A 25693-nucleotide genomic window follows, 5' to 3' on the forward strand; every position below is an offset into this window, starting at 1 on the left:
TTAACCGAATCCACTTCAAATAAATGACTGCTAAGCATTTGGTAATGCAATAAAAACAAAAGGTTTTATTGCAGCTTACATGTGACATCGTCATATGCAAAACCTTGCTAAAGACAATTTACAAAAATTAATTCAGTTTGGGAAAATTTCGGATGTTGAGCTCCTTCCACTAATGGATATGGTTCGGGAAATATGCTCCCGAATATCATCGCGGAAAGGTAAAAGACACATTACAAATCCGAAGAACAGATAATTTTCCAAGATCATCGAATTGACCAATTTGTCACATGAAGCAACTCCCTACATACGTGATGAAATTAGAATCCATAATGCGGATCCCATCATATACGTAAGGGATTCCTTTTTATGACAACTTCATCACAAACCTACCATAACCCTTCTAATTTTTTTTTACTCGTAGAGTTGTAAAAAATTGGGTTGTCGAGGAAAATGATCACTTCGATGCTCTTGATGCATTTGATTTTTGGATTTGTATAATGTCTATCATATAACTTGTATGTGAATGATAACATAAGTCCGCGGCATTTGACCGAGAACAATACTAAATACAAGCAAATATAAATTTAAATTATTTACTCACACTGTATCGATCAAAAATAAATCCGTTCAAATTGAGAACAGGGGACAATGAACTGAATAAGCTAAGCAAAAGGCGATTATGAAAACTCTTCTAGGAGATAGCTTTGTTCCTAGATGAGCAAAGGCCGGATAGCATATGTTGACCATTGAAACCGGAGTCACTTCATGCACGAGGAATATGCCATGTTGAACATTGCTTTAGGAAAAACACTCAAACACTGCATTGACCAATACATTCGTTTCGTACAAACAAGCAACATAACTCTACTCGGATGTTAACAAACGAAATGTATAGGGTAGCGATAAGAATAAGAATGACAGCCTCGAGCAGTACATACATACAGGGAGGGTATTCCCGGATCGAACAGGAATTTTTACCAGATTTCATGAAAACGAGCAATAATAGCTCATAATATGCTTAACCCATTCCATATTCTTCAATATACAATCGACCGGCTTTTTGATATTATAAAACAAGAACTCTAGACACGCTTTAATGATGAAACAAAAAAAAAAGATAAACAAAGAAAGACAGGTGTCTAAAGAATGGTGCAACTCCACCCACTGAAGAAGCCTTTCTTCGGTTGGCTCTGGCCCACATTCACACGACCTGGAAATTGACATATTTATCATGACTTGCTATTCAATTCAGTTAAATCAAAAGTAAACTATGACAAAGAAAATTAATCCATCGTAATAACATGTGTTAATCAAAATGTAGGCAAAATAAGTAAATAAGTAATAAATAAGTAATAGTAAAAATAAGTAATAAATAATAAATAATGTAATTAGTAAGTTAAATTTTTCATGATCCATCTACATCTAGGAGTATATCCATCTGAAACAATCTCACAAAAAGTTTATAGAAAGTGTACTGTTTCTGAGGATTTGCTTACCGCGCCGTTTTGAAGATAGACAAACAGATCGGGAGATTAAATAACGATAGCTGATCGAAGGTACATTTGAAAAAATTGCAAACAGAGAATGAAATCGTGAAAAATATTTGAGAAGGATCATCCAGATATTTTTTCTAACACATAAACATTTAGAAAAACTAGGTTGAGAACGCCATCTTATTGCGTCGGCAGCTTTGTTCTAACATGTCAGAATAGGTTTCAACAGAAATACGTGAATACTAAGAAAACCCAAAAATACTGAACTTTTCTACAGATTTTGCCCAACTTTTGTATTCCCGGTTAAATTCAGCCTGTTCCAATTATAGTACAACACAAGCTACTTTCTTGACAACATAATCTATGCAAGACCAAGTACTACTATGCTTACCAACAGCGTTCTAATCAGAAGCGGCCGTGTTGCGAGTTGAAAAAAAAAACTATAACGACAGCCCCTGTGACAGCGAACGGATCCAAATCAGAATAAGATAAGCAAGACTTTCATTATTACGACCACTTCACTATACACCGAATCTGTTCGCAACAGCGAGTCAAGCTGTACTGCACATGTCAGCACCCCCTAACTACACCTTTGAGGGAACCCCGCGAAAACTGGACTTATGCACAAGAACAAATCATAGGAGGTTCGTCAGGAACTTACTCACTGCGGGCTCCTAGCACTTCGGATTACCAAACTTCCAGAAAAAGCTTTCTTTCAGGTGGTGAAAAAGAAAAATCTAACAGATAAATAAATATAAACACGATTAAACAGATATATCCATATACAAGGCGAAGAACTCCGACGAGAAAGCCTGAAAACTGGAAATGTGTAGCATTTCCTACGCTGTCTTACCTTCTAGACACCTTTAAAGCATGAAGGCCCTCGTTTTGAAAATACTTTATAGGGGCTAAGGAAACATGCACATGTACTAGTTGCGTATAGCGTCCCAAACAATATATATATATATATATATATAAATTGTACGGGACGAGAAAGACTAAAACCATAACGACTTCCTAGTTCATAAAAAACATCGATATCCACCAATTCATATGTTGTTTGCCAGCCATGACTGAGAACGGAGTGAATCAGGTCGAAAAATAAGATATTCAGTAGGAACAAGGTTGAAGGAAGCGCTCGAACAAAATTTTTGAAGTTAGGTTCTTTCTGTTAGGTGGGATAGTTCGCAAGTATCACAGCGACCATGCAAAAGACCGCCTACAAATCAAAGAAATCAGAGGGATCAGGTGCACTCGAAGAATCAGTATACCCACATGGTCAACTCTTCACACTCACGTCATTGACGGGATTAAAACGCGAAAAGCGGATTATTGGCAAGCGAATCGCATGAAGAAACTCTTTACATCTGTACGTGTAATGAAATCAATTTTACAGTATTTCCTTCAGTCCATTCTGTGTAAAAATGTGTCTCATTTGATTAACTGACGCCTTGTGTGCTCTCTCCTATCCCTGGAATCTTACCTACTACAGTAGTAAACCCAACGTCGAAAGTTTTCTTAAATGTCCCAAACTCAGCAGAGAACGATGTGGCAAGTGATGAGTGTTGCAGTTACTTGAAACAATATAAATACCAGCGCTTGTGCGTAGCTTTACACGAGAGGCAGAAAAAAAAACTTTGCTTGTCACGGAAGCACATATCTGAGTGAGCTATAAAAAGAGTCAAAAAAGAGATGTGTAGGGTATTTTTAGGCCCGTAAATGTTAGCTACAAGTGATTCACACACAGTTCGGTGATAACATTTTGGTTCGTGACGTAAGACAGCGTAAGCAGTTGCGTGAAAACCAGTTCGGAGCCTCGTCCACACTAAACGAAGCGGAGAAGCGGTCAGTTTCAAGGAACGAAAGAGAAGTAGAACTGGACTCTTGTGATGAAAATGTTAAGAGAGTATTCGAAGAATACAGACGGGAAGGGTACGCTGAACAAAGGTCGCGAAAGGTCGTGGGATCACGCACGCGCACGCGCCGCATCCAAGTGCGAACGGTCGAGGATTGATAATGTTACTTCACCGGGCTATTCAAATAAAACCGATGAATAGCCTCCTGAGCGGACCGGAACGTGGACATAGGAAAACGCTCTAACTTACCTCAAAAGAACTAAAGCGGTTTCCAAGCCATTTTTTTTACGAAGATTCGGGAGAGATGACTGGAATCCCCCCTCCCCCTACTTCGAAATTTACAACATCATCTCTAGCTTTTCTCGGGGCTTCCCTCACCACGTCGGAGTCCTGGTATGCTGTCTTTAACCCGAAACTTTCCTTATTCATTTATTTCTCGTTGACGGCAGTGGTCATAAGTCTTTCAATAAGTGGCTAATCTTCATTATGAAGAATTGAAGTCTTCAAAAAGAATCTTGAAGAGTGTCAATTCGAACATGAGTTCGACCAAGAACGTAAGCGTCCACCCTTTTCACCAGTGGCAGTCCTTGACATATTTCTCAGAAAAATTTGAACCAAGAAGATTGCCGCATTTGAAAAACAGAACTGCCAAGTCATAGATGAAACTGGATAAAAGAAGAAGGATAAAAAAGGACAAAGTGTCTAGCGATAATCAATCTACTTGGTATGGCGGACACACGAGTTGGTTGGCACCAGGACGGTTTCGAACCATCGATCGATCGTGCAGTCACAGCAGAATCTCTTATCCACTGCGCCACGATAAATCCTAGGGAAAAGAATAACCTTGTAAAGCACCAGCAATACAGTGTTAAAGATGAATAGAATGCAAACTTTCGACTTCAAGTGATTTTATGGTAAAGAGGTTCTCCTGCTTTTGAGACCGTCAGTGCTTGCACCATACTTTCTTGATCAGACTTAAAGAAAAGAGTCTGAAAAACTGTTGGAACAATAAATTTTCAAAGGCTTCACACAAGAAACCACAGTTTTGTGCTTCTTAAACTTTTTGCTATTACTTCAAGAATAAAGATACCGTCGAACACTTGAAGTCGACTACCAGAAGTGCCAGAAGTTAAGGTCAAATTCTGCGTGCTTGTTGGTCACAGGATATTCACCTCTCAATCATAAATAGAAGAAGGGAGTAGGATGAAACCAGAGAGTACGCATGTGAAGACCGAAGCCGATTGGCCGAATTAAACAAAAAACCGTGCCGCCCCCATTTCAGAACCAATTTGTTCACGTGATGAAACACTGTCAAAATTCAAAAATGGATAATAATAAAACTGTGATAGATTACGACAAAAATAGAACAGACAGGAACAGATCAGAATGGAGTTGAATACAGGGAGAGTAGCTTAAGATTGAACAGGTTTCCGTTTGCCTTATTTACTCGTTTTATAAATTTACCTCCAAATACTTAATGCTGAACGCTCGCCGCATCAAATTAACGCTTCCCAATTTCAAATCCAGAAGTTTCAGTATAAAAGAAGGGCGCGCAGCGAAGTGAATGATTTTGCATTTGTCTAGTAGACTGGAGAAAACTACAGACTCACTTATATCAACAATGACTTAAAAGAAATAACTGAATGATTTACGGGAAAGTACATAAAAGAAATGAAAAGATCAAAGCCAAGGAGAAAACAAAGTCCTGCAGAACTACATTTTGCTAATGCGGCGAATACACATGAAAAGGAGGAGCATGGAATTCTTTTAGGTATTAACGGGAACATGCTAATCCAAAAGTGATTAAAAAAGAATAGAAAGGTCTATAGGTATCGTATTACCAACAGGAAGTTCGAGTTATAAAATCTCAAACCACTTGAAATTGTTCAGTAATTTTGTTGATAAATTTAATTTCATTAATACACTGCTATAGTCACCTTAAGATCTGTTTTGAAAACCCGATAACCGATAAAGTACTAGATACACATTTCCAAGAAGGTACTGACCTGACTGCGAAACAGCATGAGCTTGTCCTCGCTCCATTTTGATCTTTATATCTCTTGCCAGGCTAAAGAATGCTTCTTCCACATTCAAATTGGCCTTTGCCGAAGTCTCCATGAACTTTGTCCCATATTCAATAGCAAGCTGCAGTTAACATCATTATTCACAGGGTAGGAGGGAAATATTAAGCGATGGACGAATAAATAACACGAAACCCACCTGTTGACCCCTTTCTCGTGAAACTTGTCTTTTATCTTCAGCATCACATTTGTTCCCTATAATCATTCGCTCAACATCCTGAAACGAAAATACATAGTCACAGTAGATAAAACAACAATGCTTACTACAAACCAAATAGCCACAACTTTACAATAACCATAATCACCTAAACGGCTAAGGAAAAAGAAAGAAAAAATGAAGACTAATCATGCCTGCGATGCATGCTCTTCAATGTTTCGAATCCAGTTCTTAATGTTGTCGAAAGATTTCTCGTTCGTTATGTCGTAAACCAACATGATTCCCTAGAAGAAATGACGACATCAGTGAGTAATAAAGGCTGAGAAAAGAATGCATACCATAGCACCGCGGTAGTAAGCAGTGGTTATTGTTCGGAAACGTTCCTGACCGGCAGTATCCCTAAGAAATCGAAAGTTAGTCTAAACTCAGAACAATATGATAGTAAGAAATGGGGGGAAATAGAAGCATATTGTTATAGGAAATGGCATTACAACGATAAAGGAGACATATAAAAGAAATGAAAACACAACCAACCAAATTTGCAGCTTGATCTTTTTTCCGTCGAGATCAATTGTCCTAATCTTGAAATCAATGCCTGAACAGTCCAAAAATGGGTAATTCAAAACAAGGACACGAAATGGTATATTACCTATTGTGGAGATAAACGAGTTGTTGAAAGAGTCGTCTGAAAATCGAAACAAAACACATGTTTTGCCGACACCACTGTCGCCGATAAGTAGCAGCTAAAGTTAGTGACGTTCGGAATTATTTTTATGTAAACCAATGAGGATAGTAGGTATAAGTTACATATAACCTCGAGACAAAAATTGCAATTTTTTCAAATATAGAAGCAAGATTTCAACGTCCATTTCATGTTCAAAAAACGCACCTTAAACAAATAATCATAGGTTTTGGCCATCTCCTGCACTAGAACGATAGGAACCCCTAAACAGCTAGAATGTAAGAAAAGAAAGATAATCGCAAACAAAGAGACAACGTCATGACGTTTTTGCGACATCTGCGTGAGAATTGGACGACATTTCGCAAATTTGGATCTCTGCCAGCATGGCGCCGTCCCGCGAAATCGCACAGCATCGCGCGAGCCGTTGTCCAAGCGATGCATCACATCGATTCCACAAAAAAACGAAGATGGATTTGCATTTTGAATGATTGAACTGATGAGGTCACTATCTTCATGGGTTCCATACCAGACCTTTAATTGTTTGGGAGAAGTAACTAGACATTTATTCACGGACGTTTCTGGTATAAATTTAAAAAATTCTGCAGTCATTGACTGGTCATATGAGACGAGCGTGAAGGCAATTGTGCAGGACGGAATTGCACTTTGACATCTTGCGTCTGGCACTGATGTTACATCGGGACCCGTTTCGATTCCTGTGTAGAAAACCGTGAGGTTGAATTTCTCAGCTCAACCAGAGTCTCATGAGGCTAACGAGCACATGTTATAAACTTCGAAGAATAAATAATTTCCAACCGGACAACCACAGCGTCCAGTGATTCTATCTGCTGAGTTTAATACGTCAATAATGATTGCGATTAATTAACAAGGTGGAACAAGGTTAATGTTGACCAACCGATAGCCGCCTCAGAACTTGAGACTTATTTTTACATATCGAGCACCAAAAAACCGCTGGATCTTCTTCTTCTGTTATTTTCAAATGATCTAGCGCTAAAAAAAAGCATAGCGAAGTCAGGGGTGAAATTCATAGCTTCGGGAATGAAACTGCATTTTGCGCATGGTGGGCTAGAAATCACGAAGTTATTTGATGTAGTCTTGTCAACATGACCTGAACCCTGTCATAGTCGCTTAATCGACTGTGCTAAAAGCAAGAAGAAGGGAGAGAGAAACAAAACCACCACCTTTTTCTAACCGTGCTTTTCAGGATTATCTATTATCTCTGTTATCAAACGAGGCAAACTAAATTCAGCGGCACTTCGTTGCAGAACCCGATCATGCCGCAGAAGTTCGTTCCAAGACCCACACATCTTTCACATAAATGTATCCAGCACATTACATTCCTCGCCGTTCACTTTTGACTTTGAGAGTAATGCTCCTTGCCATCCGATATTTTTCTCTCAACATCAGCTGGCTTGTCTGACTTGACCACATGTGGATTTTTCCCCGCTGGAGTGTGATTTCAGTCCTACTGAACAAAAAAATGAAGCAAAATGCCAAGACATTGCCGCCTGTGATATCAATAACTGCCGTCGTTCCCTCGATATCTTCAGGAACGCTTCATTGAAAAAAACTGCATCACATGCATTTTTTACAAGCGAATGGATTTCTTGTGCATCTTGTTTCTGTCGACTTCCGTCCATTCCATCCCCAAATTAAAGTTGTTTTTGGTGCACATGGATCACAGACGTGATCCTCTTGTTCTTCGAATTACTTAAGCGGCACCATAATGATTTACTTTCATTCGCTCTGGTCTCATTCAAAAAAGCTGATAAATAACCTCTCCTTAGGCGACACGAAGGGCATCAAATTCTTCTTCAAATGAGTTTATGGAAAAATCCGATTAAAAGGTCTGCGCTCTTCCTGTAGTGTGTTTGATATCACACGGAACCTGGATTTTGTCCAACGTTGTCGTTGAAATGCCCAATGTCAAATGACACCGTCACTTTCCATGACAAATGCGATAGCTTCTTTAATCCTCGATCATTAACGTGAAATAAAACGGGGAACTCTTCCTCTTCCCCCCTCCCATTCCCACTTACGTGAAGCAGGATACTCCTACACAGACCTTCGATAGAAGAAGCTGACCGCATTTTCCTCTTGCTTGTAAAGAGACCAGGTTTCCGAAACAAAGTACAGGAGGAAGCCCGGCGCCATCATATTCAAGCAACAAAACAGAAACGCTCCATATAGTGCCATCACACGAAACAAAACATGCTGCATTTGTGACGATACGGTTTCGGTGCAACTGCGTACACTACACATATAATCCGTCATGATCCTATATGTGAGGAAGTCGTCTCATGACTGAGGGAGGGTCTGTAGTTGTCACCTGTCGAATCAATCCATTTCTCTTCCTCTGTTCTTAGCGTTTGTTCATTTATCTCTTTTGTGTTAACGTTTGCTTTCAAGGTTATGGGAGTAGCAGCCAGTAGAGACAACGATGATTTAACAGATAACCTAGTTAGACACGGGCAAATTGTGTCGAAAGAAGTCGAACTAGTGTTTAGGTTCGTATCAACTTTGCTTATCGATTTCTTCTACGTAGATGCGGTTTTTAGGCTTGTCGACAGAGGACGATTTTTCCCGAGTGAATACATTGATGAGGCTTATCGTGACAATCCCTTCAAGGTGTGCATTTATTGTTTAGGATGTTTGAAAACGTTCCTATTTTCTTCAAGTATGTTCTATTATGCTTATTCAAATAAGTAAGGTATGATTAAGTTTTTAGGAGGTCTCGAGTGTGTTCTCTGTTGATCGATATTAACTTATTATCGTCTGAGTAGTGCTGCTCAGCAGCAAAAGTGAAGTCTTATTCTTTGCAGGTTCCGGCAGAAGCAAATGGAGATTGGACGCCGGGAAAATTGCATATATCAGCACCAAGTATGTACGCTACTGTCCTGGAGAAGCTCGATTTACGAACGGGACATGCTTTTCTCAATATTGGATCTGGAACAGGGTGGCTTAGCACGGCCGCGGGTTTCTTGATTGGTTAGTGCAGTTTTAAATCCAACTCCAATATATCCATTGGGGATTGCTTGGAAAATACATTGCTCATAGAAGTATGAGTTGGTAAAGGAACTCCTGAAGAATATTCACTTCTTTAACTATCATATATCCATATCTTAAGTTCTTTTGCTGTTGCATTTTACAGCAAGTAGGAACGAACAAAAGATGGTCTTTCTCATTTCGTTCAAGGGCGGTGGCTTAGGGACATGTGATTGGGCTACAAAACCACATTATCACTCATAATTTTTTCTTATGATTGATATTGAGATCCAAAAATCTTTCTTTTACTGATCGATTTTTCTTTTTAAAGTATGTTTATTGAATTATTTAGGTGGTTCTGGCATCAATCATGGAGTTGAGATACATGAAAATCTAATCAAATTCGCTGAAGAAAAACTTGCAGAAACTTTACTGCTCCCTGAAATCAGTGCTTTTAACTGGGCTAAACCGGCGTAAGTTCATGGGTTCACTGATAAGTCTCACTGCAATGCTCCCCCCATGTTGAGCAATTTTGCGATTTAAGATTTTTCCACGGCAATGGCCTAGCTCAAGAACTTACTCATTCAAAATACTTCTATGATCGCGTGTATTGTGGTGCTGCCGTCTCAGATTTGCAGACTATTGCCCATCTTATTAAACTACTGGAAATCGGTGGAAAACTTATTGTTCCCTTCAGAAATAGCGTGAGTTTTTCTACAGTATCATAAATTTCTGCGTACTTAACTATAGTGACATAAATTACCATTTAAGTTGACTGCATACACGCGTACTGCTGAAAGCTCCTACATATCTGAGGTTTTGATGGCGTGCCAATTTGCAGACTTATTGCCACCAAAGCCTGAGGATCGCACCGATTGTTTGCCTTGTGTTATACGGTACTTGTATCGATTTTCTTCCTCAATATTAGAGATGGTATTTTGACGTCTCTAGAAGTCATTTTTAGGCCTCCATCTTTGGCCGATCACTGCAGGAATGTTATTCGTGAAAGTTTACGTAAGAAAGTGCTTGAAAGTTATCCTGTATTCATGCGAAGTATTGTTGACTCGGAAGGAGCATTGGGGTATGTGAATCAATCAGTTTTTGCGTATATCTGGTAGCGATTCTGAAATGGGATAGTGCGTAACTCCGTCCTTTCTTCGTTTACAACCTGATTTAAGTTGTTGGCTCATTTTTTACAACTTCTGGGTGTCACTGCATACCCTGTAGATTTCACGCTTAGAACAATTATGTGACATGGTTTATTGACGTGTGCAACATTGTAAATGGGACCCCAGATTTCCCGAATAATTCCCATGACCATCGCAATGTGGTTTTTGCTTCACAGTAACACTACGATTGACAAGAACCTTGGGAAATCTTGTGTTGCACACGTCAATAAACCATGTCACATAATTGTTCTAAGCGTGAAATTGCAGAAATCAACATAAGAATTTTGGAAGAGGTTGCTACGAATGTGGGAGTATAAAGAATGAAAACACATACGTTTCTTTGCCTTGAATCCTTCCTGCCGCATCTATAGGTGAAATCGTAACCTTTCATAATCTTGTGATTTCAACTCATTCACTGCTCATTCGTTTGAAACGGCAATTTTTGACTAGAGGGATTGTTTTCGTGCCGGGACGTTCCTTGACAACGCTTAAATCCATAGATCTGATGATGCTTCTTCCCATCCTGATGCCGACACGGAAGTGACGGAGGGCCAACGGCGGAGAGAGTTCGGTATCATCCGACATCCCATCCGCGTTGAGTTGATCCGGAATCTTGGTGCTGCTCGTATACGACTGGAAACTAACGATCGAACTGCTCGCGAGGACAGGTGTGCTCTTTCCTGTTAAATAATCTTTCGCAATAACTCATAATAACTTCCTAAACATGTTAGTGTTAAATTGTCAAGCTCTGCTGCAGCACTTTCATATAATTTTTTTCATAGTTGTCGCATTTTCGAAATGCTATGTTGATGTACAAACTTTTGAACTTTGAGATATTCACGAAGGAAAAATACTCATAATAATCAAACAGGCAATTCTAACTATGGTTCGCCAAATGTGTTCAACTGAGTAAGCGCGAAGCGACTCCTGGAGCAAGTTGGAGGAAGGAGGGTGTGTGTCGACAACCACGCGACACATCCACAATATAATTGTTGAAACACTCTGTCTTTCCTCCGCCCAGCCAAATCTACGTGTAGGTTAAAGGGAACCGTCATTAGGCTAAGTCATCTCAGTCACCTTCCTAAGGAAGATTCTTCATAATTAATTTTTTTTTCTGGACAAGAACAAAATAACAAAGTGAGATTATTTGGGGCTGCTTCGCATTGTTCAGGTAGTCTTGACTACACGTTTGGCACGAGGAGCTTGAATCTTGATGTCCCTGGTTACTTTCATCGTCCTCTCCAATTTTTCAGCTTGAGACCCGAAAAAAAAAAACTTTTGGCGGTAATGCTAAGCAGTGTTTGGTCCTGCTATGTATGGTTTAAGAAAAGAGCTAGAGAGGAATATGTTCCGTGACCCTTTTAAAATTTTTCCAAGGAATTAAATAGAAATTATGCACGAACTATACTATGTAGTACGAACGTGACTAGAACGTAGTACGTGAATGGCCTATTTTCTAAATATTTGACTTCTCTCAATATCTCTTACGTTTCACCAGTTGTGGTCATGACAAACCTCTACAACGGGCGCTTTGCGTCTGAGCTCTTCACCCCACATCAGTACTTGTAGAATTTCCTTATCTCTTCTTCATACTGCAGAGAAACTTGAATTTAGACGCTCATTACATACGAAACTTGGGCTAATTCGAGTGTTTATAACGTCAGCTTTCTTGTGCAGCTTGCGGAGGATAATATTATGTCCACTACTACCCATGTCTTCCTCCATCATGTTTTAGTTTGAGTGGAGGCCCACGACAATGACAATATAATCTATAATGCACACCATTTTTATATTTTCCAAAAATCTTGGCCGTTCTTTCTATGCAGGAACCGCGATGAAAGAAGGGACCACGAAGAGGCAGAAGATACTGAAAATCATGAGGGTGTTGACAATGATCGGCATGAAGATACTAATCGTGACGTCGAAGTTGGAGCAGGGATGTTTGTTTTTGCCGATGAAGGCCCACCATCCGACGACGAAGAACTTGGAGAAGAAGACAGGTTAGTTTGTCGTTCAGTCATAATAGAGAAACTTTGCGATGCCGAAACACAAAGAAAAAAAGAAGCTGACCTTCCCTTGAAGCGTGGATGAGTGTTTTCTCATCAGATACCTTCCAAAACTACATTTCGTTTTGCTGTGGATAAGAAATGAGTGTAGACATAAAAGTGAACGTAGTTTGTAGTTATGTTCGATATATTTCTAGCAATTCCACCGACATTATCACTAGTGTCACTTCTAGAATGGGTCTGCAATGGCTCAACGCAATTCTGGGCTTCGAGAGGGATCGAGTGACAGCGCGTATGCGTCGACACCAAGCTCATGAAGACGAACGTATAGAATCCGAATCGTCGAATGATGGATCCTCCACAGATCTCTCATCAAATGCAGAAAACCCACATCCTGTCGAAAACATCACAGTTGAACGTCCACCGGAACCAGAAACTAATGGAGCAGATCATGTTGAAGAAGATAATCATGATCTGGAACAAATTTCTTCCAAGGAAACAAACGGGACTTCTTCTGATGACTCGATCCCCAAGGTCGAAGCCATGGAGTCTCCAGAGGAGGAGCAGATTACGACGGTGCGTAGCCTTGTTGTGCGGCTTAGATCATTGGGTCTACTCTTCGTCAACTTAACAAATTATGCCTTTCAGGAAAGAAACAATGAAGAGGAGACTATTCGAGAAGAAGAGGAAAGAAACGAGGATGATATGGAAGCGGGTGTCAACGAAACGGGAGGAAACGCCGGAGATGAAACTGATCGCGAAAATGAGGATCATGATTGGGACAAGTAAGCGTGCACTTCCAGTTCTTCAATTCTTAGCACCTTTTAAATAGTCTCTCCAGCTTTCCCATGCGAGAAATGATTGAGCTGAGCGAGTTTCTTGGCGAGGCTAATAACCGATCACGTTTGTTTGAATCATTTTTCTTTGATTGATCCATTTCTTCTGTTAGGCTACTGTTTTTAGGAGCAGAAGAACGCGGAAGGCGAATCAGAAACGGAACAAACGGCGCTGGTACATCTCGACGTAATGGACCACGCTCCTCAATGTCGCGACGTGCTATAAAAAGAGCTAGATTGGCCGAGGCTGAGAATCAGGATGAGGTTGTGAACCATTAGTGCTTATTAATACTCCTTAGAACACGAAGGAGTGTACTTCTAGACTGTTGTTGAGAAATATTGGTGGTGAAGACTTCGTTCTTAGAGATATTGGTCTTGTGAAGAGCGTAGTTGACGATCATCGCCAAAGCTCCACTAACAGTCTATCTTCTAAGAAGTGAAGTCATCATCTTCGAAATCCTTCAACAAAGAAATACGACGGCAACTTTATATTAGCGGTTTTTCTACTTTTTTGTTGCCACAGCATTTGGAAACACGCCTGATCTATCAGTGATATCGTGGTGAATGAAGTTCACCACGATAGCACCGGTATTAAATTTGAATTGTGAATTTGAATTGAATTTGTAATGTAAATGTAATTTGAATTTGAAGCACCGGTATTAAATCTCGCTACCCTTCGGGCGTTCCGGCGCGCTATTTCCTACAAGGAGTTCGATTGGAGCGCGCCAGCCCTGTGCACGCGCCGCATCTTCCGGGCAGTGTTTTTTACGACAATTAGGAAGAAATGTGCGAAATCACACCCCTCTCCATAATTTACTATCCTGTATACGAATAATCCACCACCTCAGATTCGTGGGGTGATGTCTTTAATGAAGAACTTGTTATTTCGTGTTTTCAGTCGGAGAAGCAAGCCGAAGAAGAGCGCGATCGACAAAAAGCATCGCTGAAAGTTTTCGGCGAGGCATTCGATGAGGCTATGCGAAAGCTTCCTCTGCCTAAACATTTAATCAAATTTCTTTCACTACAATCGGTAACTCCTATGTTTGCGTCAAACCAAACACCAGAATGGAGTTAAACTCTCAGTGTGTATATATGTGATTGGGGCGCAATTTGGCTAGCACTGACTAAGCCTTCCTACATAGACGGTCCTGTATTCATGGATGTACATGCATGTTCATATCCTCTTGTGTGAGTCTATTCTAGTGACGTTGCCAATATAGTATTGACTTGAAGTCTTGTATTATTTGTAGATTTTCGAGAACTGGAGATAAATCTTTTGAAGGGTTGTTTTGTTTCAAATATCAGAGCTGAGAAAGAGGAAAGATCTTTATACCCTTTGATATTGGGAACCTGTAATTTTTCAGCAAATAACAATTGATAAAAATTGTCATTTAAAGTGATTCACTCGGAGGACCGCTAAGAGCAAGCTTATGCACAAGATGAGACCTGAAACAGAACAGTAACCACTAAGAAAATATTCTTTTCCATAACAAATGAGCAACTGGTAAGAGCATTATTACCTGCGGAATCTACTGTCTTTATTGACAAGGATGTGAAGATCGCGAAGGTTAACGCGCACCGTGCGTGGTCTATGTACAGTTCCTGAGACACCACTGCTACCACCCTGATCCCACCTAAAGATTGTTGATGATTACTAGATTACTTACCAAAGAACAAATAGAATATTTACTTCGGCCGGGAAACCTTGCTACCACTGCTAAGCGCAGCTATAGCCGCCGCATTTGCATCTCGGTTTCGCTTTGCTTCAGCGTCAGCGCGTTGCATTTCCTAAAGAAATGTTAATCCTTCACAACATTTACAAGGAATCGATTTATTCCTAACCTTTGCCCGTTCAATGGTGTCCTTCGCGATACCTTTGCTTTTGCTCATGCGAATTAATGCTTCTTTCTCTCTATTTTCTCTCTGTTCCTCTTGTTGTCTGTCAATATCCTCTAAGAAACGTAGCTGACGTCGCGTATCATCAATTGGACCATAATTTGGATTTAACCTAATGAAATATGGCATTCATAATCCTTTCATCATTATCCGATAATTGTCAAAAACCTCATAGGTTCCATACGATGTTCAGCGAGAATAGCAAGCTCTCCTATAATTTCGCGTAGACGACATTCAGCTGCATCAGAGATCAGCACCAAAACCTATTAATTATTAACATCAATTTTTCGTTGCAAAATTACAGCACGCTGAAAGATATAGGGGAACCTCCTCATCCACATAACACATTTCATTCATACATTGCGTAATTCGGCTCATAATATCGGGTGGACGTAAAAGTGCACTTTCTAGAGCACCTTCTTGCAATTGGCGTACTTGGATCATCTGCAATTTAGACTCTTTTTATACATTCCGATGAAAAGTTGGATGAAAGACATTACTTCCTCCTCCGCATGCTGAGTAGAAGATTCATCCATGGGTTCACCAGCAGCTGCTGAATCCGTCCTATCCATTGCGGCCGCCTGCAACAACAATCATGCAATCCGTAATCAAACAATCTGTAGAATACTGTCATCGATTCTGTTAAAATCAGTTCAGCTTATTGGAGTAGTATGCCCTCAGTGGAGACAGAGTTAGAGTCATTTCTTCGGTAAAATAAAAAAATAAAAAAAAAAGAGGATCAGGCTCTCAAAATGGCAAAGGTTACAGCTTATTCGTAATTAATATGATATTTGGCCTACTCTCGTTCCTAAAGTGTAGCTTCAGTTCTGCTTTAGATTCGAACCTTTATTTTGTACCGTTTTTATTGTTTCTTGTTTATTAGAAGTTTCTGGGGAACTAAATCTATTTCGTTGTGCCGCTGAATCCTCATTCCTCTGTTTCTCTTCATAAAAACATCTAGACTTTTTTACTTCGTCATTTCCAATGATACCAGAGTCGTTTCTGTAGAGTCTACCAACAATTCATTTTCAGCAACATTACCTACCAACACCTCAACCCTGCAATGTATCTGAGATGCACCCGTCAAAACAGCTTTTCAAACTGTCTCGTAAAAAACCAACAACCACAGAAGAAACCACCTAACAGCTTTATTTGTAATCGAAAAGAAAGTTGGTTCAGATGACTACCTTGAGAAAACCCGATCTCCTCCTTGTATTCATAAGTGGTTCTGAATCAGTTGTCAAGAAGGAAGTGTGGCTCAGATTGGGAGGATAAAAAGGAGCTACGGCAGGAACCGTCAATTTTTACAAGAGAGCTGTCTTTAGACCCAAATTGCTAATGTGAATGTATTAAAGAGGTACAAAAATATGGAAGAATATTGTGTACATTAGCTGCTGCTATGGGAGGAAAGGGTACAGGATACTTGTCTTGAGTTCCAAGCAACTTCAAGGCTAGTCTCTATTCTGCGATGGGGTAAAATAGAAATAAATTAACTTCCTATTCTCTTGTAAACATTTTAGAAAGAGAATACAGGACTAATGGGATTTTTTCGCTTGCACTGCCTTGATAAAATTAGGTAGTACATCCCCCATACCTGTTCATTATGATCCTGAATAGGAACCACACTGACAGCTCCAGAAGTTGGAGCGTACATCATCTGTGGCGTAGGCTGACGTTCAGAGACCATTTGTTGTGAAGGTTGTTGGTGTCCCATTTGAATTTGTTGAACCATTGGCATTTGTTGGTGCTGAGAATGTGGAAGTACAACTTGCTGTGCCTGTTGCATTCCCATTTGCTGGGAATGAGAGTGCATTTGCATTTGTTGTTGTTCCATTTGTTGTTGTTGCTGTTCGTGCATTTGATAGTGTCCCTGCTGTTGCTGTTGCTGTTGTACTACTTGTACCTGTACATGATGAAAACTACACTTCTTTGAATAGATTCAACGACAGACGAAGTCACCAACTAACCTGAATGGACTGTGGGTGAAGGTGTTGTGGTGCTTGTTGTGACGTTGGTTGTTGCTGCGCTGTCATCATATGTTGCTGTGGCTGCATCTGCATATGCACCTGCTGTTGAGGTGAAGCTGCTTCAATCTGTGGGGCAGGAGGCACCATCATGCCTGGTGGAGGCACAACACCCTCGATTGTAACCTCTCCTGAAAAGATGTCCCATGCCACAGTAAAACAATAACGAAAAATCAATTTAATGTAATAGAAAAGCTCGCTGACAAAAAAAAATCACCGCTTCTCATTGCAGCGCGAAGATATGGCAAAGTTTTATGCAGAAATGGGAGGAGATGAGGCTGTGCTTGTGATTTTAAGGCACTTTGCAACCTAGTGGTAAATTCCTCTGCCGGCATTTGTCCAAAAACAAGCGTCTAAATGAAGAAACGATGAATAAGGAAGGGAAACATTACCAAAAAAAAAATTAAATTGCACTTCATTATTTGGATGTAAATAATATGAACTTACGCTAACAAGCTCCTTGACTAGATGTGCTGTTTGCTGTGGATTCTGGGACGGTTGCTGTTGTTCAGGCTGCTGCGACAACTGTATGAGCGTCTTGAAGAAACGGACACATTTAGTTACCATCCCTTGGCTATCACTGGTCGGAATTGGTTGCTGTGCACTCGATTGTGGATTCTGTGACTGACCCATTTGAACTTGCATCCCACCTCCGGGAGCAATCGAAGCTGCAGTATCAAACATGAACCTCGTCAGAAAAGTTTAGGAGATATAGAAGATTCTCACAGGGAGGCGCTCCTTGCATAACCATTTGAGGTTGAGACTGCATCGGTTGTTGATGTTGAGGATGTTGCATATGCACAGATACTTGGGACATCATCTAGAGAAATTTATTTAAGCAGAGCACTAAAATGTGACGGATAAATGCTTGTTTTATCGTTAACTGATTGAATTGATTTTAGAAAAATCATTACTGACAGGGTTCGGTTTGACTTCCTGAGGAAGCGGAGAGTGCCCAGAAACGGAAGTTCCCGGTGATGGTCGCTCTCCTAGTCCTCGACCAGCTACGATTCTAAATTTTGGCCCTCCTGACGGTACGGGCGGATCCGACATATCCTGCAGTGGCAGAACTTCGACATATGGACATAATTCATACGAACAAAGATTAGTAATGTTTTTTAGCAGCGAATATGTATACGTTGCGATGTAAAATATCCAGGAATTGCAGCAGTTTCAAGTCCTACGCCTCAATTTGCCTGGAGCTTACAAATTCGATAGAGAGGAACGAATAAAAATAAAAAAAAGGAGAGAAAAAGGAGAGGAAGTCCAAAGCTGTTACAAACAACTAGATTTCTGACATTTTTTTTCATAAATATTTGGAAAAAACACACAGCGCGGGAAATCCTCGATGTACAGAAATTTCTTTTCTCTTTTAGTTAGCATCTCAGGTTTCTGTGCAAATTAAAGTCCGGAAGAAAGTAATCCGGATTCTTCCAAGTAACCTTAAACCGTATTCATATGAGGAATAGAGAGATTGGTCGGCTCACCAAAGCGACTCAAAAAACGCGGATTTTTCCTGTACTGACATGTTTCTTTCACGTTTAGCAAGCACAGACAAGTCAGTACAGGTTGATTAGTTCGAAAATGCTGGAAAGCGTCCAGTTTCCTTCTCGAAAATCAATTCGAAACATCATTCGAGCAAATTTGTTGGCCGAGGATGAAAACCCCCGAATCTTTCTTCATATTCCTTGAATAGTACGGAATACGAAAAGCAAATTAGCATATATAACAGAAACTGCCGCAACAGATAGCGTTCTATTGTTGAACGGAGAACGCTAAAAACAACGCAGTATTCTATAATTTGAAAGGCCAAAATTCGAAAGATGACCCAGCAGAAGTTCTTTATTTGCTATCTCTGGGAATTTTGAGTACTGAACATAAGCAGGCCATTCTACACTAATAGTCAATGTCCTTGAGGAAAATCCACTCTCATGCGGTCTTATTTCCTCCTGATAGATCCAACACGCTATTGTAAGATTGCTGGAACTAGTAATTAAAATTGAACTAGAACTAGTTATATAATGCTACAGATTCAAAGTTCTTGCAACTAATGCCCGTCTTACAACCACAACTAACGCCAATCCGGAAGCAAAGCTACACCCCTCGTTGCCATCGCAGCCTCCACCCAACGCCTTGAAAACACCCTCTAGGATTTGCTTAATTGGAGAGCATAAAACATCGCTTCAAACTCTCACCCTGTGCTACAGAAACAAATAATACCGCAAACGTAAAATATTCGCCAAAACACGCCCCATGTTCACGGACGACTTGAACTCCATCGGTGGGTCCTGACGCTGAACGCCCCTCGTTCCTTTAATAACGGACCTACCGTAATCCCTGTCGTGCGCCATCGATTTTTCTTTATTGTGTGATGGCGCTCGGTCGTTCCGCTTTGAAGATCGACGTGCGAGTGTGATTGTCGTGTGCTGCTGCTTGTCTCTTCTCTTGTTCGTGATTATTTACAGAATTCCATCCTCAAATTTTCGGGCTAAGAGCGTACTGTTTTCATTAACACGACAAGAAAAAAGTCCTAGGAAACTATCTAGGAGGACGCTTCAATGAGAGTTGTCGCCCTAGGTTGCAGAGCGCTAACTGAAGTTCGGTTAGTAAACGTTTCGTTTTTTTTAGGTATGGGTGTTAAGGGAGAATCCAGCAATCATCGAGCTAAAGCAGTTGCAACTGATGAGCAAATGCGTCTAGCAAGGCTCACTCTAGAAGGGAACTCTGCCGAAGAAGATCCTGCCAATATTCAAAGATTGATAAAAAGGGTGAGCATTGTGATTTCGCAGCTTATTCTCATCTTACATCATGTATTGTCATTGTGGGGGGAAATAAAGTTGGGGGAAGAGGGGAGGCGGGACTCAGTGGCGCTCTCATTTCTGGATGCTCCATCTTTCTTTTTCTTAGTAAGTTTAGTTTACATGTCATAGATCCTCTAAGACTAATACTTAGATTTTGAAGCCCTTGCTGGTTTAGTTATTTAAAGAATTTATCATTTATTTTATTATTTATTTACAGAAATAAGGGCGCCACTGAGTGCCCCCCCCACTCAACTACACTTTACCCGTCATTGAAATCAGTGAAGTTACCGGTACTTCGCAAGTATTTCCGTTAGGTGTGGAAGTATCACTTTCCTTTACTTTTATTATTGCATTGCACTGGAGAGTATATCCTGGCACGACTCACTTCGAATGCATGTGATATTGCTCCAGAAATTCTCTCATTTGGAATCATTAATCCTGAGTCAGGCGCCTTTCAGCTAGAACTGCTTTCCACCAGGCATATCAAAGAGAGGAGTTTTCCTGACCATGAGATTTCTTTTGCGGCTCGGAACTCCATTTTGATATCGCAGAAATGTGATGCAACTAGAGTCACAGATGGTTTTAGAAATAGTATATTTGTTTCCCCATTTTTTCTTTAGTGAATGAATCCGAAGCTCCCTCATTAGAAATGAAATTAATGGCTCATATCGCCAAGGGTTTACGTACATCAGTTGAGTAACAAGTACAGACCAGGTGAAACTTCGTTTTTCTTTTCTGTAGATCAGAAAAGGCAGGTGTTGTTGGGTAGATTTCTAGTATTCCGCCTCAAATTACTCATTTGGCTGCTGTTGTCCTTATTTTGACATGTATCCTTTAGATGTCGCCTCTTCGTGTTTTCCTGTAATCGAGAAAAGTTCATTTGATTTAAATATCTTTAAAGTCATAAAAGATTGGTTTTCATTCTTCTCTTTGCGTTCACCTGTGTTGTGGGGATCGTTCCCCGCATGTCAGTTTTTATTAGTGTGAATCATCACCGACTTTTTCAGGTCATTGAAACCACGAGGTGCACACAAGCTCGAGCCGAACTTGCTTTGTATGATAACGATAACGATCTCGCTGCTGCTATTGATTACATTTTGGAACATGGGTCTGAGATAGAATCATGGACTGAGCAAAAGAGCAAAAAGGACAAGAAGAAAGAGGAAGAGGACAAACGACCAGCACGCGGACAGTCATCTGCACGTGGTAGAGGTGGATTCGGAGATCGTGGAGGTCGTGGTCGTGGACGTGGTGAAGCAACGGTGTCGCGTGGAGCATCTCGTGGATCATCAATGAGTGGTCGAGGACGAGGTGGTCCGATAAATTCGGGAAACAGCCGTTTGATCCAATCGAAACCCCAGAATGATGAGTCAGGCATGAAAACGACCGATACTGATTCTGTGGATGAAGGCAGTGACTGGGTAAGTTACCATGTTTTTTTATCTTTACACGTACTGGTTGAAATCGTATAGTGCTAAGGTGAAGGAAACATTTCGCATGCAAGACAGAAGCTTTTACTTTAAGCAACTATATTTGAACAAAATTTTCAATGCACTCGGGTGTTTTGCATTAATAACAAAGAATTGTTGTCAATTTTAGGTGAGAAGAAGGTAGATCTTAGTACAACTAAAAGTTTCAATTCCCTATGGCATTTCATCGTTGATGCCTTGCGTAGAGAAGATATGAACCTGTTATTGAAAGTGAATGATTATTACAGTGCACTTTGTTTTGCTAAGCTTCAGTTTGAAAACTGCTCCATACGATTTTGGCAGAAATGAACATATCTTTATTTTTCTTGAATTGCTGAAGGTATTTTAGTTATTTGGTTTTGAAAAAAGCCAGCTAGGATGAGTAGAACCTTTTTCTTCTTACAGAAAGGTGGTCCAATGGTATTTCATCGATCGGAGGATCCTGCAACTTCTTCTTTGCCCAACTCGAATGCTTCTGTAACTATGTCTCAACCGTCGAATACACCCCCTGCTCCGATCTCCTTTGCTGCAGTAGCAGCGGCCGCCGCGAAAAAAGATGCGAAACGACAACAACCCCCTTCGACAAACTCTGTCTCCGCGACAGAAGCGCCTACCCCAGCATCTACAGAATTCCATCATGAAGAACCAGTTACGAGCGCCAGTCCAGCCACTGTTGATCAGGCAGCACCGAAAGACGCTTTTTACAGGTTCGTTCATTTTTCAGTAATTTCAACCTTTTTTTTGTGACTTCATTTTCTATTGATCTCGAGTAAGTTGTTTTGTGTTTCCCTTCTTTGAGCTTTTGTTTTTCGTGTATTAGAGTTTTACCAGGATCACCTTGTTTTATTCAATTATTCAGCACTCTTTTTTCCCTTAAATGGCTTCTAAAGTACCATTTTCGCTGGCGCTAACATTATATTTAATATGAGTGTCATGAGAAGTACGATTTCATTATGCATGCCTTCATTATTGTGGAGAGCGTCTGTCATCGGGAGATTATCATGCGGTTCTTATGCCTATTGAACATTCAAATTTGCTGGAAAATCAATGCTTTTCAATTCAGATTGACTGAATTTTAATGTAGAAGATGGAGCTTCCGGTGAAGCATATTTCCAAGTAGGTAAATAGATTTATTCAACACACGATAGTTAAACTTCTTTTGCAATGTAGTCTATTGACTTCAATTACAGACTTTAGTGCTGTGCATTTTCTCTATTACATTATTACAACAGTATACACGACGAAAGATTAAATAACCTAGCTAACCAGCTGCCATCGGTTTTGCGGCAATTCTCTGTCTTCAATATAATGGTATTGATTACTCGCAACTGCACTGAAGTTTGATTAGTCAGTCACAGATTACGATTGCGATTGTCAGTGCAGAAGTGTGGGTGGGAATTCCTTTTCTTGTATGGCTATCAGTATTCAATATTGTTTTTGATTTTTTTTTTCGAATTGCGATTGTTCTCTTTTGCATCGCCGGAATTCTCTGCTGTAATACTGAAAGCAAACCCATCATTTATAATAATCATAACCGAGAGAAATGACCAAAGTAATTTAAGGTTGTGACGTCCATCTAACAGGTCGAGAACTAGAAACGTTGTAGGTACGGGAAAACTCAAAAGAAATTATGTTATTAAAGAATATATGGGACTCTAAGTGAGTATAATAAAAGAGGTGAGCTCGTAGCGGACTCTTTTTTTGGGCCTTATCTTTTTGGTTGCTTAAAATTCTGTTTAGGATTCTCCGCGACCGATTTTTGGTATCAGAATTGAACTTAGCTCTATTTATACAGTAAATCATCCTTGGTGATACCCAAAAAAGTGGAATGCAACTGCATTGCGTTTGAAATAGTGTATATTCTGAAAGTGTTTTTACCAACAGATAGAACATGGACTCATCCTGTATGAGCAATTTTTGAAGCAGCCTGTATATTTCTTACGTCACGTTCTATTTCTTTTGAGAAAGCTTTCAAGTTTCAGCTTTAATTTCTCTTTTTTCATTTTCTTGCTCTGCTACAACTAATGTGACTTCTTCGCTGCATATGCGGACTGCGTTGCTTCTGTAATACATTTTTTGGATCATATTAATATTAGTAACATATTTGTTTCTGTAGTGGGGTAAAAACGACCTGGAATCTGCAGTTGTGCAAGCGGCTGCTTTCGAACGATGCGAAGAGCTGACCGGTGCGGTCGAAGCGATACCATCGCCAGCTCCATTCGGATTGCAGGAATAAGTACAGTTAACGAGCGGCCAAACCCGATCGCTCGTGCCAGCGGAGCGCAGCTGCTTACACAACTGCATCTTGCTCAAGTAGTTTTACCCGAATTCTTAGACTTTGGACGCACTGACTGTCCAGTGAGAATTCTACTCCAGGGAGAATACGTCTCTTATAGGGTATTTAAAGTAGTCAGCTCAGAATTGTGCTGTAACTTGTAACGAAAATTATGCATTAAGATCGCAATTTAAGAAAGTCTTTGGGGTTGTTACGGAACGTTGAACTGTTCATGTTGCAGTGAACCATCGGTTGCGCATCCTATCAATCAAGACGACAGGGAGGTCCCTGGCGTTCCTTCAACGTCAGATGCAGATGATGGAGAAGTCTTGCCGACGACACCTACGCTTTCCCCAGCAATTCAGGCAAATTGGACGAGCCAATTAAAGAACGATCTCGGTATTGGCATATCTAGCTCCCCCCGCCAACAACAATTCACTTCAGTGCAGTCCCTTGCTTCCGCTCCTGGTGAGGTTTTAATTTGCTTACATCTTAATAAAAAGAGACACCAGACACATTTGTGTTGTTACGTGCAATTGAAAGACGCCACCTAATGAGTTGCCAAACCATTGTTGCACAGCGACGATGGTGACACCATACTGAATAGTTTTGGTGTTGATGTCCTTTGCGTTGAGCCTAGACAACACGAGTACTGACATCTATATAATCATGCTTAATTTATTTTATTTGAAGCTGGTGTTGAATTCGTGACTGCAACGGTTCCACCTGGGCTTTCGGATTACCATTTTGGATTTGTGGATGCGCCACAAAGCAACGAAATTCCTACATCTGCCGCTTCAGTTGCAAACCAATCAAATGACGTCTTATTTGCATCCGCTCGTTCGACTGCAACTACAACCGGTGCTGCAGTACCACCGAAGGTCACAGAAGTAGGTGCACGTTTTCTTGTAATGTTTGGGTCGAAAAAGATGTTAAAATCTGACACTTGACCCGTCTGATCACAAATTTGTTTGTAATTATTCGAAAGCTAAAGGCAAACTGACGGTTATTTGCAATTTTGATGTTCTGTGAAGAACCAAAAATTTGTAGTTAATTGCACAATTGAAATTTAATTTGGTGAGTACATTGTGTACTGGAAACCTACACCTTTTAAAATGATATGTGTTTCTTTAGGCTGAGCGCGCTCCCTTGAACGGCGACTTCTCTCTCAAGGCTTCTCCTCCGATATCGCATTCGTACGGTCAACAACAACAGCAACACAATACCAGATCTTTATCGTACGCGGATCCATCATCTGTATCATACGCCCCGACGACACAGTCCGACCGCGGTGTGAGCGCAGGAAGTAAACCTCCGGCCCCAATTCCTCATCCTCCGCAGCAGTCCGCCCATCAAGCACCACAACAGATTTTCCCTACGCAGATGCCCTACGGTTCGTATCCTTACATGAATATGAACATGTACAGCCCAGTAACTGGTGTACGTGCTGAGGATCAGTATGCCGCCCTTTACGCTGCGAGCATGCCTTTTGGGATGGGTGTGGACTTGTCTGCAATTCTTCCACCAACAACACCGATGTCGCAAGCTGGAGCTAGTCAACAACATCCTGGTTCGACACAACATCGATCTGATACTCATAATCTGGTTGACATGAACAAGTTCGCTTCTGGAAATACAAGGGATGGCAGTGGACAACAACCATCCAACGTCGCGCCTCCTCCAGGATTTGCCAACCCGTCGTTCATGCCGCAACCGGGACTATCCTCTCTGTTTCTACAACAACAATTTCCTCCACATCCGTATTCGTTTATGATGCCAAATGTGGGGTCGGGACGTCAGATGTATCCACAAGAAGATGATCGCAAGTCTTATGATAAAATGGGAGGTGCTAAGCAAGCACAAGCAACTCCTCCGCAACATTATCACAACGGTGGATATCTCAATAGCGGCCTCAATAAGAAGCCGTATAATTGGAACTCTTAAC

At 40.6% G+C, this 25693-nt stretch overlaps 4 protein-coding genes across 6 annotated transcripts; 2 read left to right on the forward strand and 2 right to left on the reverse strand.

The window, feature by feature from the left end:
• Positions 1 to 1139: 1139 nt before the first annotated feature.
• RB195_007789 (uncharacterized protein) lies at positions 1140 to 6710 on the reverse strand (the record flags this gene model as incomplete). Of its 2 annotated transcripts, XM_064181620.1 has the most annotated exons (9): positions 1140 to 1210; positions 5356 to 5494; positions 5570 to 5647; positions 5782 to 5871; positions 5926 to 5986; positions 6122 to 6182; positions 6237 to 6330; positions 6477 to 6532; positions 6593 to 6710. In XM_064181620.1, the coding sequence occupies 9 exons, from the start codon at positions 6708 to 6710 to the stop codon at positions 1140 to 1142; spliced, it is 768 nt and encodes a 255-aa protein (XP_064038398.1). The 2 variants fall into 2 exon arrangements, with proteins under 2 accessions (XP_064038398.1, XP_013303725.2); XM_013448271.2 differs by lacking the exon at positions 6593 to 6710 and having other exon boundaries at positions 6477 to 6506.
• Positions 6711 to 8699: 1989 nt separating this feature from the next.
• Positions 8700 to 14358, forward strand: RB195_007790 (uncharacterized protein; the record flags this gene model as incomplete). The annotated part of the gene is made up of 14 exons (XM_064181621.1): positions 8700 to 8794; positions 8846 to 8915; positions 9110 to 9275; positions 9625 to 9745; positions 9817 to 9976; positions 10044 to 10168; positions 10237 to 10353; positions 10942 to 11109; positions 12268 to 12441; positions 12681 to 13023; positions 13096 to 13232; positions 13289 to 13350; positions 13411 to 13547; positions 14182 to 14358. 14 exons carry the CDS (start codon positions 8700 to 8702, stop codon positions 14356 to 14358), a joined length of 2052 nt encoding a protein of 683 aa, XP_064038399.1.
• Positions 14359 to 14674: 316 nt separating this feature from the next.
• Positions 14675 to 18256, reverse strand: RB195_007791 (uncharacterized protein; the record flags this gene model as incomplete). Its single annotated transcript, XM_064181624.1, has 13 exons — positions 14675 to 14729; positions 14804 to 14917; positions 14974 to 15071; positions 15126 to 15291; positions 15348 to 15442; positions 15507 to 15623; positions 15680 to 15760; positions 16774 to 17082; positions 17147 to 17334; positions 17421 to 17556; positions 17651 to 17871; positions 17930 to 18023; positions 18122 to 18256. 13 exons carry the CDS (start codon positions 18254 to 18256, stop codon positions 14675 to 14677), a joined length of 1809 nt encoding a protein of 602 aa, XP_064038400.1.
• A 1505-nt stretch (positions 18257 to 19761) lies between these two features.
• Positions 19762 to 25692, forward strand: RB195_007792 (uncharacterized protein; the record flags this gene model as incomplete). 2 transcript variants are annotated; one of them, XM_064181625.1, is made up of 7 exons in its annotated part: positions 19762 to 19780; positions 19832 to 19971; positions 21012 to 21425; positions 21879 to 22180; positions 23990 to 24216; positions 24442 to 24638; positions 24883 to 25692. In XM_064181625.1, the coding sequence occupies 7 exons, from the start codon at positions 19762 to 19764 to the stop codon at positions 25690 to 25692; spliced, it is 2109 nt and encodes a 702-aa protein (XP_064038401.1). The 2 variants fall into 2 exon arrangements, with proteins under 2 accessions (XP_064038401.1, XP_064038402.1); XM_064181626.1 differs by lacking the exon at positions 19762 to 19780 and having other exon boundaries at positions 19834 to 19971; positions 21012 to 21255; positions 21316 to 21425.
• Position 25693: the final 1 nt, after the last annotated feature.

The sequence above is a fragment of the Necator americanus genome, chromosome I, assembly GCF_031761385.1.
Source record: "Necator americanus strain Aroian chromosome I, whole genome shotgun sequence".
Classification (NCBI taxonomy): domain Eukaryota; kingdom Metazoa; phylum Nematoda; class Chromadorea; order Rhabditida; family Ancylostomatidae; genus Necator; species Necator americanus.